Source organism: Melanerpes formicivorus, unplaced genomic scaffold (genome assembly GCF_026170545.1).
Source record: "Melanerpes formicivorus ecotype bairdi unplaced genomic scaffold, bMelFor1.0.p_v2 SCAF_115, whole genome shotgun sequence".
Lineage (NCBI taxonomy): Eukaryota > Metazoa > Chordata > Aves > Piciformes > Picidae > Melanerpes > Melanerpes formicivorus.
The window spans coordinates 201,963-215,410 of NW_027142467.1; the positions used below are offsets into that span (position 1 = coordinate 201,963).

The following is a 13,448-nucleotide window of genomic DNA, read 5'->3' on the forward strand; positions in this document are numbered from 1 at the left end:
GAACTTGTGTGCAAGGGGCACAGAAGAGAGACCTGGAGCTGCTGGAGAGCCTCCAGAGGAGGCCACAATGATGCTCAGAGGGTTGGAGAACCTCTCCTGTGAAGACAGGTTGGGAGAGTTGGGGCTGTTGAGCCTGGAGAAGAGAAGGCTCCAGGGAGACCTCAGAGCTGCAGCTCAATACCTGCAGGGCAGCTGCAGGGGGGCTGGGGAGGGACTGTTCAGGAGGGGCTGTGGGGATCGGACCAGGGGCAATGGTTTGGAACTGGAGCAGGGCAGAGTTAGGCTGGAGCTCAGGAGGAAGTTCTGCACAAGGAGGCTGGGGAGAGACTGGCACAGGCTGCCCAGGGAGGTGCTGCAGGCTCTATCCCTGGCTCCATCCAAGCTCAGCCTGGCTGTGCCCCTCTGCAGCCTGCTCTGGCTGGAGCTGTCCCTGCTGCCTGCAGGGGTTGCAGAAGATGCCCTTGGAGGCTCCTTTCCATCCCAAACCATTCCATGTGTCTGTGAGCTCTGCTGGGTTTCAGGTGCTTGCAGAGGGCAGGGCATGACAGTGAAGCCCCAAGACCAAGGCTGCAGCTGCAGTTCAGCAGCCCCTGGTGAGCAGAGGGAAGGAAGCTGCAGTGTGAGCTGCTCCAGTTCAGTGAGCAGCAGTGGTCAGCAAGGGCAAGGCACAGGCTTTGGCAGGGGGACAGCTAGGACACACCAAAGGCAGCTGGCTGCCATCTGCCACCCAAGTCAGGAGCTCCATCCCCAGGATTGTGCCTTCTGCCTTCCCAGACTCTGCTCTCCTGTGGCTCAGAGCAAAGTGCTCTGAAGATGAGGCACAGAAGGTCACAGAGCCAGGGACAAGGCATGCAGCAGAGCCATGGCCACGAGGGGATTCCTCCAGGGTCTGTTTTATGGCAAAGAAAAACGGGAAGGAAAGCCAAGGGGAAGGAAAGCCAAGGGGAAGGATAGCCAAGGGGAAGGATAGCCAAGGGGAAGGAAAGCCAAGGGGAAGGATAGCCAAGGGGAAGGATAGCCAAAGGGAAGGAAGGCCAAGGACAAGGAAAGCCAAGGGGAAGGAAGGCCAAGGGGAAGGAAAGCCAAGGGGAAGGAAGGCCAAGGGGAAGGAAAGCCAAGGGGAAGGAAAGCCAAGGGGAAGGAAGACCAAGGAGAAGGAAAGCCAAGGGGAAGGAAAGCCAAGGGGAAGGAAAGCCAAGGGGAAGGAAGGCCAAGGGGAAGGATAGCCAAGGGGAAGGAAGGCCAAGGGGAAGGAAAGCCAAGGGGAAGGAAGGCCAAGGGGAAGGAAAGCCAAGGGGAAGGAAAGCCAAGGGGAAGGAAAGCCAAGGAGAAGGAAAGCCAAGGAGAAGGAAAGCCAAGGGGAAGGAAAGCCAAGGGGAAGGAAAGCCAAGGGGAAGGAAGGCCAAGGGGAAGGATAGCCAAGGGGAAGGAAGGCCAAGGGGAAGGAAAGCCAAGGGGAAGGAAAGCCAAGGGGAAGGAAGGCCAAGGAGAACCTTCCCAGGAAAGGGCTTTCCCCCAGCCCTGTCCAGGCACTTTGCTGCTCTCCTCCCCACCTGGCTGACTTCCAGCCCACCCTTGCAGCCCCCCTGCTGCACAGAGGACCAGGAGCCCTCTCCCATGGGTGCTGCCGCTGCCCCTTGCCTTGCCTGTGCTGGGTGGCTGTGTGGGGAGAGCCTGGCTGCAGGCAGCATTGCTGTGCCCTTGCTGCAGCAGGGCTGTTTGACAGGAGGACAGCAGCCTGCACTCTGTGACCTCTGCTTTCTGCCTGCTAGGTCTTCATGAGAGACAGCTCTGGAGCCCAGAGGGACACAAGGTGCACAGGATGCTGAATCTGGCCTAGTTCCCAAGCCCAGCAAGCTGTGAGAGGTACAGTATGGCCCTGGAAGGGCTTTGGGACTCTCCAGAAAGGAGCAGGGGTGGGCATGGGGTAGGCAGAGAGAGAGGAGAGAGAGCAGAGCAGGAGGGAGGAGGCTGGGGAAGGAGACCTGGAGAGGAGGCTTCAGTGCCAGCCCTCATGCAACACACTCCTCACCACCAGCAGGTTATGAAATGCAGCCCCAGCTGCTGCAGCAGCATCACACCTCCACACTGACCTACTTTGAGACAAAGGCAAGGCAGCTCTGGGCACACAGCAGGCTGCAGACAGGGCCTGGGCTCTCCTGTGGAAGGAATGGCAGAGGGAGCTGCTGGCTCTTCCCCTCTCATTTCCCCCTGCCCCAGGACCCACTGGGATCTGAGCTGCTTTGTCTCCAGCACTCAGCAAAGCCACTGCTGGGAAGCATCTCCATCCTGCATCCCAAAGGCAGGCAGGGGCCCACCTAGCTTCAGCAGGAGCCACCTGGCTGCAGCTGGACCTGCCCAGCTTCATCTGCACCTGTAGGCAACAGGAACACCTGCCCTGAGCAAAGCTTTGGAGGCCTGGGGGCACAGCAGCAGCCAGCAGCACCCAGAGCACCCTGCTGCTGCTGTGCCACACATACCAGACCCATCATCAGTGCAGGGCCCTGGGAGGCTGCAGGACCCTGGGACGCTGCAGGGCCCTGGGAGGCTGCAGAGCCCTGGGAGGCTGCAAAGCTCTGGGAGGCTGCAGGACCCTGGGAGGCTGCAGAGCCCTGGGAGGCTGCAGAGCCCTGGGAGGCTACAGAGCTCTGGGAGGCTGCAGGACCCTGGGAGGCTACAGAGCCCTGGGAGGCTGCAAAGCTCTGGGAGGCTGCAGGACCCTGGGAGGCTGCAGAGCCCTGGGAGGCTGCAGGGCCCTGGGAGGCTGCAGCAGAGCCCTGGGAGGCTGCAGCAGAGCCCTGGGAGGCTGCAGGGCCCTGGGAGGCTGCAGCAGAGCCCTGGGAGGCTGTAGGACCCTGGGAGGCTGCAGCAGGGCCCTGGGAGGCTGCAGGGCCCTGGGAGGCTGCAGCAGAGCCCTGGGAGGCTGTAGGACCCTGGGAGGCTGCAGGGCCCTGGGAGGCTGCAGAGCCCTGGGAGGCTGCAGGGCCCTGAGGGTTACAGAGGTGATGGCACAGAAGCACTGCTGGGGCAAGGCTGAGAGAGTTGTGGCTGTTCAGGCTGGGGGGGATCTCAGCCCTGCTGAGCAATGCTCAGGGGGAGGATGCCAGGGGGTGGCACCAGGCTTTGCTCAGTGGTGCCCAGTGGCAGCAGAAGGGGCAGTGGGCACAGGCTGGAGCATCAGAAGTTCCACCCAGACATGAGGAGGAGCTTCTTTAAGGGTGGCAGAGCCCTGGAGCAGGCTGCCCAGAGAGCTGCTGGAGTCTCCATCTCTGCACTCCTTCCAAGCCCCCCTGGCTGTGCTCCTGTGAGACCTCCTCCAGGTGACCCTGCCTTGGCAGAGGGGGCTGGGCCCCATGATCTCCAGGGTCCCTTCCAACCCCTGCCACGCTGTGGAGGGGCTGAGGCAAGGTGGTGCTGAGCAGGCCTCAGCTGGCCAAGCCATGGATGCAGCTAGAGGCAAGGTGGGCTCCAGGCAGGGCTGGACCCTCCCATGCTGTGGTTCTGTGCTCAGGCAGGCAGGGAGCAGTGGTGCTCTGGCCCTGGCCTCACCATGTCACAGCACCATGGGAGCAGGCACTGTGGGGACATGGGGCCAGACCCACTGGCAGTGTCTGCTGGGCAGCCATCCTCTCGAGGGACACAGGTGCAGAGCCTGCTGGAGCAGCTCCCAGGAGGCAGGGAGCTGTGCTCCAAGGCTGGGCAGGAGCAAGGAGATCATTCTCCATGAGCAGGGGGCACAGCACAAGACATCCAGCCTGCAGTGGCCACCAGGAAGATCTCCAAGGCAGAAACTTGGAGGCTGGGGGGGGGGCTGCAAGGCTGGTCTCACCCCTCCAGGCCAGCTGCTTGGAGTCGTGCCCCTGTGCTGCCCTGGGTGCTGCTTTGACAGACTTCCCACTCACACTCCCTGCCAGGAGCTGCCAAGCACTGCCTGCCTGGGCAGCTGGGAGCTGGGCAGGCAGGGCACAGCCAGCACAGAGGGCTGGGACACACTGCCCTGCTGCTGTCTCCTCTGCATTGCAGAGCTCTCCTCCACCCAGGCCCTGGGAGTCACCTCCTGCCCTGCCCACAGCCTGGGCCAGCCTCATCCCTCTGCTGTTGAAGAGAGACAGGGAAGCAAACATCTGCAGCACTGAAGCATCTCCTACCACAGCAGAGGCTTCCCAGCTCACACTGCAGCTGGGGTTCAGCCTTCCTGAAGCGGAGTGGTCTGCCTGGGCTGCAGCAAGGCCTTTGCCACCATCCCCCACAGCAAGCTCCTGGCCAAGCTGTCAGCCCCTGGCTTGGCCAGCAGCAACTCTGAGCTGGGTTAGGAAGTGGCTGGAGGCTGAGCCCAGAGAGTGGTGGTGAATGGTGCCACAGCCAGCTGGCAGCCAGGCCCCAGTGCTGTGCCCCAGGGAGCAGTGCTGGGCCCTGTGCTCTTTAACATCTTCATTGGTGATCTGGAGGAGGGCATTGAGTCAGTCAGCAGCAAATGTGCAGCTGACAGCAAGCTGGGGGCAGGAGTTGGTCAGTCAGAGGGCAGAAGGGCTCTGCAGAGGGACCTGGACAGGCTGGGCAGATGGGCAGAGCCCAACAGGATGGCATTCAACAAGTCCCAGTGCCAGGGGCTGCACTTTGGCCACAGCAACCCCAGGCAGTGCCACAGGCTGGGGGCAGAGTGGCTGAGAGCAGCCAGGCAGAGAGGGACCTGGGGGTGCTGATTGACAACTGCCTGAACATGAGCCAGCAGTGTGCCCAGGGGGCCAAGAAGGCCAAGGGCATCCTGGCCTGCAGCAGGAAGAGTGTGGCCAGCAGGAGCAGGGAGCTCATCCTGCCCTGTGCTCAGCACTGCTCAGGCCACACCTGCAGTCCTGTGTCCAGCTCTGGGCTCCTCAGGTCAGGAAAGAGGTTGAGCTGCTGGAAGGTGTCCAGAGAAGGGCAACAAAGCTGGGGAGGGGTCTGGGGCACAGCCCTGTGAGGAGGGAGCTGGGGTTGCTTAGCCTGGAGAAGAGGAGGCTCAGGGGAGACCTTCTTGCTCTCTGCAACTCCCTGCAGGGAGGTTGGAGCCAGGTGGGGGTTGGGCTCTTCTCCCAGGCCCCCAGCAGCAGAACAAGAGGACACAGTCTCAAGCTGTGCCAGGGGATGTTCAGGCTGGAGGTGAGGAGAAAGTTATTCCCAGCAAGAGAGTAATTTACCATTGGGATGTGCTGCCCAGGGAGGTGGTGGAGTCCCCATCCCTGGAGATGTTCAAGAGGGGATTGGATGTGGCACTTGGTGCCATGGTCTAGCCATGAGGTCTGTGGTGCCAGCTTGGACTCCATGATCTCTGAGGTCTCTTCCAGCCTTGGTGATTCTGTGATACTGTGATCTCCCACCAGCCCTGGCTGCCCCCGGAGACTGATGGTTGTGCCAGGCAGCCCTGCCCTGCTGTGTGTGAGCTGGCAGCAGGGCACTGGGTAAAGAAAGTGACAGAGCCCCAGCAGATGTCCCCAGAGGAAAGCCTCTGGGCAGGAGAGAAGGATGGGGGGGAGAAAGATGGAGTGAAGGATGGGGTGGAGAGGGATGGGGTGGAGAGGGATGGGGTGGATAGGGATGGGTGGAGAAGGATGGGGTGGAGAGGGATGGGGTGGAGAAGGATGGGGTGGAGAGGGATGGGGTGGAGAGGGATGGGGTGGAGAGGGATGGGGTGGAGAGGAACAGGCTCCAGGCTGAGCCATCCATCCTGGCTGCCCCCGGGGCCAGCCCCACCTCCCCCTCCCAGCACAGGCACAGCAGCCCCAGGGCCGGCCGCAGGGAGATTCTGGCAGTGCTCCACCAGGGACAGAGAGGAGGCTCTGCTGAGCTGGAGCCTCTTTGGCAAGGCTGACAGCCCCTGCAGGGCTGGAGCTTTCCTCCCCTCCATGGTTTGAGTTTCCCTCTGCTCCATGGTTTGAGTTTCCCTCTGCTCCATGGTTTGAGTTTCCCTCTGCTCCATGGTTTGAGTTTTGCACCCCTCCATGGTTTGAGTTTTCCTCTCCTCCATGGTTTGAGTTCTCCTCTCCTCCATGGTTTGAGTTCTCCTCTGCTCCATGATTTGAGTTCTCCTCTGCTCCATGATTTGAGTTTTCCTCCCTTCCATGGTTTGAGTTTTCCTCTGCTCCATGGTTTGAGTTCTCCTCTCCTCCATGGTTTGAGTTCTCCTCTGCTCCATGGTTTGTTTTCCTCCCACGATTTGAGTTTCCCTCTGCTCCATGGTTTGAGTTTTGCTCCCCTCCATGGTTTGAGTTTTCCTCCCATGATTTGAGTTTCCCTCTGCTCCATGGTTTGAGTTTTGCTCCCCTCCATGGTTTGAGTTTTGCTCCCCTCCATGGTTTGAGTTTTCCTCCCCTCCATGGTTTGAGTTTTCCTCCCTTCCATGGTTTGAGTTTTCCTCTCCTCCATGGTTTGAGTTTTGCTCCCCTCCATGGTTTGAGTTCTCCTCCCCTGCTGGGAGCCAGGGGGATTCAAGGAGCATTCAGGTTCCACACTACCTGCAGAGCTTTCCCTCCAAGCCAGGTGGGGCTGAGTTTGCCCATTCATGGCCAGCTGGAATTTAAAGCACCAGATGGATGGCTCAGCCTGCAGCCTGTCCCTCTCCACCCCATCCCTCTCCACCCCATTCCTCTCCACCCCATCCTTCTCCACCCCATTCCTCTCCACCCCATCCTTCTCCACCCCATCCCTCTCCACCCCATCCTTCTCCACCCATCCCTCTCCACCCATCCCTCTCCACCCCATCCTTCTCCACCCATCCCTCTCTACCCCATCCCTCTCCACCCCATCCTTCTCCACCCCATCCTTCTCCACCCATCCCTCTCCACCCCATCCCTCTCCACCCCATCCCTCTCCACCCCATCCTTCACTCCATCTTTCTCCCCCCCATCCTTCTCTCCTGCCCAGAGGCTTTCCTCTGGGGACATCTGCTGGGGCTCTGTCACTTTCTTTACCCAGTGCCCTGCTGCCAGCTCACACACAGCAGGGCAGGGCTGCCTGGCACAACCATCAGTCTCCTGGGGCACTGCTCCAGCCAGCAGCCAGTGCTGCTCCCCCAGCCCTGATGGTGGCAAGGGACTCCAGAGAGGTTGCTGCACCAGGCTGCTGAAGGGCACAGGGGCAATAGGGTGGCAGCCCCAGAGCCCAGGGCAGCTGAGCACCAGGCCAGGCTGGCACTGCCCTGGGTACTTTGGCAGGAAGGGCAGGAGTGGCATCAAAGTTCCCCCAGCTCAGGGCAGGACAGCAGCCACCTCCTCATCCCTGGAGCCCATGGCACTGCCTGTGTGGTGGAGAGCTCTAAGGGCCAGAAGCTTCTGTCTCACATCCCCAGAGCCCAGGCCACTGAGCAGGGCAGCAGTGCAGCTGAAGGCAGCTGGGCCAGCTGCAGGGTGCAGGCCAGCAGCAGACCAAGAGGACCCAGCCCAGGGGCCAGACAGCTCCTGCAGGTGAGAGTCAGGAGAGGTGGGACAGGACCAAGCTCTGGATGGAGCCACAGAGTTCCCTGGGAGCTGTGGAGCTGCTCAGCAGGGCTGGGGAGCAGCTGGAAATCATAGGCTGGGAGGGACCCTAAATCTCAGCCAGCTCCAGCCCCTGCCATGGGCAGGGACCCCTCCCACCAGCACAGGCTGCTCAAGGCCTCATCCAGCCTGGTCCTGAACACCTCCAGGCAGGAGGCAGCCACAGCCTCCCTGGGCAGCCTGTGCCAGGCTCTCCCCAGCCTCACTCCCAACAATTTCTTCCTCCTCTCCACTCTCAGTCTCTCCTCTCCCAGCTCAAAGCCATTGTTCCTCAGCCTGGCACTCCCAGCCCTTGGCCAGAGTCCCTCCCCAGCTCTCCTGGAGCCCTTCAGGTCCTGCAAGGCTGCTCTGAGGTCTCCCTGCAGCCTTCTCTTCTCCAGGCTGCACAGCCCCAACTCTCCCAGCCTGGCCCCACAGGGGAGGTTCTGCAGCCTCTGAGCATCTCTGTGGCCTCCTCTGGAGCCTCTCCAGCAGCTCCAGGTCCTCCTTGTGCTGGGGGCCCCAGAACTGGAGGCAGTGCTGCAGGTGGGGGCTGAGCAGAGCAGAGGGGCAGAATCCCCTCCCTGTGCTGCTGCTCTCCCTGCTCTGGCTGCAGCTCAGCACTCAGCTGCCTCTGGGCTGCCAGGGACCACTGCTGGCTCCTGGGGACTTTGTCACCTCCTGACACCCCCAAGGCCTTCTCCTCAGCACTGCTCTGGAGCCACTTCCTGCCCAGCCTGGAGTTGTGCCTGGGGCTGCCCTGAGCCAGCTGCAGGACCTTGCCCTGGGCCTTGTTGAGCTTCCTGAGGTTGGCTCAGGCTCAGCTCTGCAGCCTTCCCAGGTCCCTCTGGATGGATCCTTCCCTCCAGCATTGTCAGCTGGGCCACAGGGCTTGGTGCCCCCTGCAGACTTGCTGAGGGTGCCTCAGCTCCACAGTGCCCAGCAGTGTGCCTGGTGAGCTCCCAGGGGGCAGCCACAGGACTCCAGGCAGCAGGATTCATGGTGGGGGAGGGCAGGAGGCTGTCAGGGTGGGTCCCAGGCTGCCCTTGCAAGCTCACTCCAGCAGGAGCAGCTTTGCTCAGCCAGCCCCTGGGAGTGGCAGGGTGAGATGGAGACCTGGAAGGCCACAGCAGCTGTGGAACACTGCCCTCCTGCCCTGTGTGCTCCCACAGCAGGGCTGCAGCTCTCTGAGGAAGGGCTCCTGCTGCCCTGCAGTGGTTGCTGAGGCTGCTCCCTGCCCCCAGCTGCTCCCAGCTGCTGTGGCTGACCAGAGGCTGCTCAGGACAAGCTCCTCAGGGAGCCCAGAGCCTCACTTGTGGCTGAACAGGCCCAAGCTAGCAGCTCTGCTTCCCACAGGGCCAAGCCATTGTCCTCCTTGTCTGCAGGGTCAAGGACATGGTGGCTTGCTTGCTCCCAAACTCAGTGGAGGCTCTAAGGGTCCAGGCACTCTTGTCCCTCCCAGGGGGAACACTGCAGCATCCCAGTGCTGGGAACTGGCTCTTCCCCACAGATCCTGCACTCCCAGCTCCCAGAGCAGCTCCTCCACCTCCCCCAGGGGCAGCTTTCAGCCTCATGTCCATGGTGTGGGGCCCTGGATGTAAGAAAAACCAAACCAGAGCAGAGGAGTCCAGGCCCCCACCCTCCAGAGCCTGCTGCCTGCAGCTGGCCTCAGTGCTGGCCTTGAAGCTACACCAAAGCTACACCAGAAAGGCAATGAGCAACTAAAGGGTGACTGCTAATGGCCCATGGCCAAGTGGAGTCCCCCAGGGCTCAGTGCTGGCACCAGGCTTGGTTAACATATCTGTTGGTGCCATGGACAGAGGCACTGAGGCTCCCTCAGCACCAAGCTGTGTGCTGCAGCTGACAGCTGGAGGGAAGGATCCATCCAGAGGGACCTGGGCAGGCTGCAGAGCTGAGCCCAAACCAGCCTCAGGAGGTTCAACAAGACCAAGGGCAAGGTCCTGCAGCTGGGGCAGGGCAATCCCAGGCACTGCTAGAGGTTGGGCAGGGACTGGCTGAGAGCAGCCCTGGAGAGAAGGCCTTGGGGGTGCTGGGGGAGGAGAAGCTCAGCAGGAGCCAGCAGGGAGCACTTGCAGCCCAGAGAGCCAAGCAGAGCCTGGGCTGCAGCAAGAGAAGCGTGGCCAGCAGGGCCAGGGAGGGGATTCTGCCCCTCTGCTCCACTCTGCTGAGCCCACAGCTGCAGCTCTGGGGCCAGCTCTGCAGCCTCTGTGCCAGGAAGGCTCTGGAGGGGCTGGAAGGTGTCCAGAGCAGGGCCAGGAGGAGGAGCAGAGGGCTGGAGCTGCTCTGCTCTGGAGCCAGCCTGAGAGAGTTGGGGTTGTGCAGGCTGGAGAGGAGAAGGCTCCCAGGAGACCTTCTGGTGGCCTTCCAGGATCTGCAGGGGGCTGCAAGAGAGCTGGGGAGGGACTTTGGAGGGGGTCAGGGAGGGATAGGGGTCTGGGAGACCTCTGAGGGGGGCAGGAATCAGGCCTGGGACAGAAAGGCAGCAATGGGCACTGGCAGCCCAGAAGGCCAAGGGCAGCTCAGCTGCCAGTGCCCATTGGCAGAGGTGGAGGGAGAGGATCCTGCCCCTCTGCTCTGGGGTGTCAGGGAGGGATAGGCCTGGGGGGGGATGGAGCAGAACTAGAAGTGGGGAGATTGAGCTTGGCTGTGAGGAAGAAGTTGTTGCCCAGGAGGGTGGTGAGAGCCTGGCACAGGCTGCCCAGGGAGGTGGTGGAAGCCTCCTGGCTGGAGGTGTTTGCAGCCAGGCTGGAGGTGGCTGTGAGCAACCTGCTGTGGTGTGAGGTGTCCCTGCCCATGGCAGGGGGTTGGGGCTGGCTGAGCCTTGAGCTCCCTTCCAGCCCTGCCAGCTCTGTGGCTCTAGGATTCTAACCACACTGAAAGGCCAAGGGGAGTAAGGATTAGTTTATACCCCACAGGGTTTCAGACAGGGTTAGGAATGGAACCTCAGCTCCTTGCCTGGCAGCTCAGCTCATCCATAGCTCAGCAATATCCTCTTAGCAGCCCCCCAGAAGTTTGTCTGTTTACCCCCACAGGGCCCAGAGCAGATGAGGATCTCTCTCAGCTGAGCAGGACAGGCTAAGGGCACCACAGAACCCTCAGTGAGAAGCTCCCCTGCCCCTCTGTGTCCAGCTGTTCCCCTCTGCCAACCCCACAGAGCTGCCTGAATGGGCCACAGAGAGCCAGCCTCAGCCCCTTACTGTGGCAGGGGACAGTAGCAAGGGGCAGGTGGCCAGGCTGGGAGGGTGAGGAAGCTCCTCCAGGAGCAGTGCAGGTCCAGTGAGCAGCAAACAGCCTCTCAGGTCAGGCCCTGGCTGCTCAGGAGCACCTCTGCCCTCAGCACAGCCACTGAAGCCATCTCCTGTGGGGCAGGAGGTGCCAGCTGTGGGGCACTTGCTGCAGAGGAGAGGTTTGGCCTCACTGCATAGTGCAGCTGCACACAGCAGGGAGCAGGGCTGCCAGCCCCCTGCCCAGCAGCCCCAGAGCCCAGGGCAGCCTGCAGGGCAGGGGATGCTCTGCCCCACAGCTCCCCTGGCTCGGGCAGGGCCTCTCTGCAGTGGCTGGCAGCAGATTCCCTTTTTTCCCTCTGCCCCCCCTGAAACAAAGGAGGCAGGGACAGTGATTAGCTGGCAGTGCCCCTGCCAGCCTCTGCTCTGCTGGTGAGGAAGGGACTCTATGAAATAAACATGTGCAGAGACCGGGAAAGAGCAGAGCATCATTTAAGCAGCCTGTGGCTGAGCCCTGAGACACACAAGCACTCCAGCTGCAGCCACAGAGAAGAAATCCTTCCTCTCCTCCACCCTCTTCTCTCCAGCCCCTGATCTCCTGCTCCTTCTGCTCCCTCCTGCCACGACCTCTCTCTCCCACCCTGCTTCTCCCCTCCAGCCCTCACCCTGGCTGGCATTTCCCGTCGGAGTCGGGGCAGCAGGGGACGCCCTGGGGAGGAGTGGGCTGCCAAAGGGCTGCCAGAGGGCTGCCAGTGGGCTGCCAGAGGGGCTCCGGGCAGGCTCTGAGCCCTCTCTCCTCTCCCTCCAGGCGCAGAGAGGTCTGCGGGGGAGCAGGGCTGGCGCTCCTGCGAGGGCTCTGCCGCGCCGCCCCCCAGCGATGGTCTAGGAAGCACTGGGACCATGAAGGGCTTAGGGGATAACAGAAGTCGCCACCTGTCCGACAACCTGGACTCCCCCCAGGACTCTCTTTATGCCCCCCAGGACCGGAACCCTTACCTCCTCAGCCCCACCGACTCCTTCCCCATGGACCCGCGGTTCCCGGCGCCGGGCGCCCTGCACGGCGACTGCCTGCTGCCGCTCAACAATCAGCTCTCCACCAGCAGCACCTTCCCCCGCATCCACTACAACTCCCACTTCGAGGTGCCGGACGACAGCCCCTTCCCCAGCCACGCACAGGCCACCAAGATCAACCGCCTGCCCGCCAACCTGCTCGACCAGTTCGAGAAGCAGCTGCCCATCCACCGCGACGGCTTCAGCACCCTGCAGTTCCAGCGGGGCGACGCCAAGCACCGCAGCGAGAGCCCCGGCCGCATCCGGCACCTCGTCCACTCCGTCCAGAAGCTCTTCGCCAAGTCCCAGTCCCTGGAGGGCCCCGGCAAAGGCAGCGCCAACGGCAAGAAAGGGGCGGAGGAAGGCAAGCAGAACAGGAGGAGCAAGAGCAAGGAGCGGGCCAAGACCGCGGAGCCCAAGCGCCGGACCCGCTCCAACATCTCGGGCTGGTGGAGCTCGGACGACAACCTGGACGGCGACACCGGCGGCTACCGGAACCCCATGGGGCTGATGACGCTGGGCCGGCAGCCCGACCACAGCCAGCCCAAGTACTTCATGCACGCCTACAACACCATCAGCGAGCACATGCTGAAATCCTCCAAGAGCAATAACGACCTCAAGGTCACCCCCTGCGCCAGCATCCCCATCAACAGCGACTCCAACTACATCAAGAGGGGCTCCTGGTCCACGCTGACCCTCAGCCACGCCCGGGAGGTGTGCCAGAAGGCCTCTGCCACCATCGACAAAGCCTTGCTCAAGTCCAAGTCCTGCCACCAAGACTTGGCCTACCACTACCTGCAGGTGGGTGCAGCCGGGGGGGGGGTTAGCCCTTGAGGGTGCAGGAAGACAAGGGGCAGCTCCTCAGCAGCTGCCCTGCTGCCCGGCAGCCCCTTGGCAGCAGCTGGTCCAGATGCTGCCCCAAGCCACGCTGCCAGGAGGGGGCTGGGGAAGCTTTAACCCACCAAGGGTCTGGGAGCACACTGCCACAGCTCCATGCTGGTGCCAGTGGGGTGCAGCTCCTCAGCAGCTGCCCTGCTGCCCGGCAGCCCCTTGGCAGCAGCTGGTCCGGATGCTGCCCCAAGCCACACTGCCAGGAGGGGGCTGGGGGAAGCTTCAACCCACCAAGGGCCTGGGAGCACACTGCCACAGCTCCATGCTGGTGCCAGTGTGGTCTGGCTCCTCCTGCTGCAGCACTGCCCTCACACCCCCCCAGCCCCCGTGCTGGCCCATGGTGGTGTGGGGAGGAGGCCCCCCATGCTCTACACCCTCTGCTGTGACCGCTGCAGCGTGCCCCCAGCGTGCCCCCAGCGTGCCCCCAGCGTGCCCCCAGCATGCCCCCGCCGCCTGCCCAGACCCTGCCGGCGCTGGGGGGGAGGTCTGGGCAGCCAGGCACACAGCTGCTGGCACACAGCCGTGGGTACTGTGTGCCCAGGGCATGCCAGGGGGCAAGGGCTGGCACAGCACCGCTGGCACCCCGGGGCCTGGGGGCAGCACTGGTGATTAATGCTTCCCCCCTTGTCTCCACGCATCACCAGGACGTGCCGGCGTGCCCAGTAAGCCCTGCTCTACAGAGCTTCCCTGGAGTGCTGGTAGGACCTGCAGCTCTGCAGGGCATGGCTGCCCCTGCGGCTTGCCCACCCCCAGGCAGGGCATGGCTGCCCCT

At 62.6% G+C, this 13,448-nt stretch overlaps 1 protein-coding gene across 1 annotated transcript in view; it reads left to right on the plus strand.

Moving 5' to 3' along the window:
• Window positions 1–13,448, plus strand: part of DLGAP4 (DLG associated protein 4) — a 138,961-nt gene that overhangs the window by 99,120 nt on the left and 26,393 nt on the right. Inside the window, exons 2-4 of the mRNA XM_068167346.1 lie at window positions 1,773–1,866; window positions 11,544–12,586; window positions 13,321–13,374. Of these exons, the coding sequence (XP_068023447.1) occupies window positions 11,636–12,586; window positions 13,321–13,374 (1,005 nt within the window). The 5' untranslated portion in view covers window positions 1,773–1,866; window positions 11,544–11,635. The remainder of the gene's footprint in view (window positions 1–1,772; window positions 1,867–11,543; window positions 12,587–13,320; window positions 13,375–13,448) is intronic.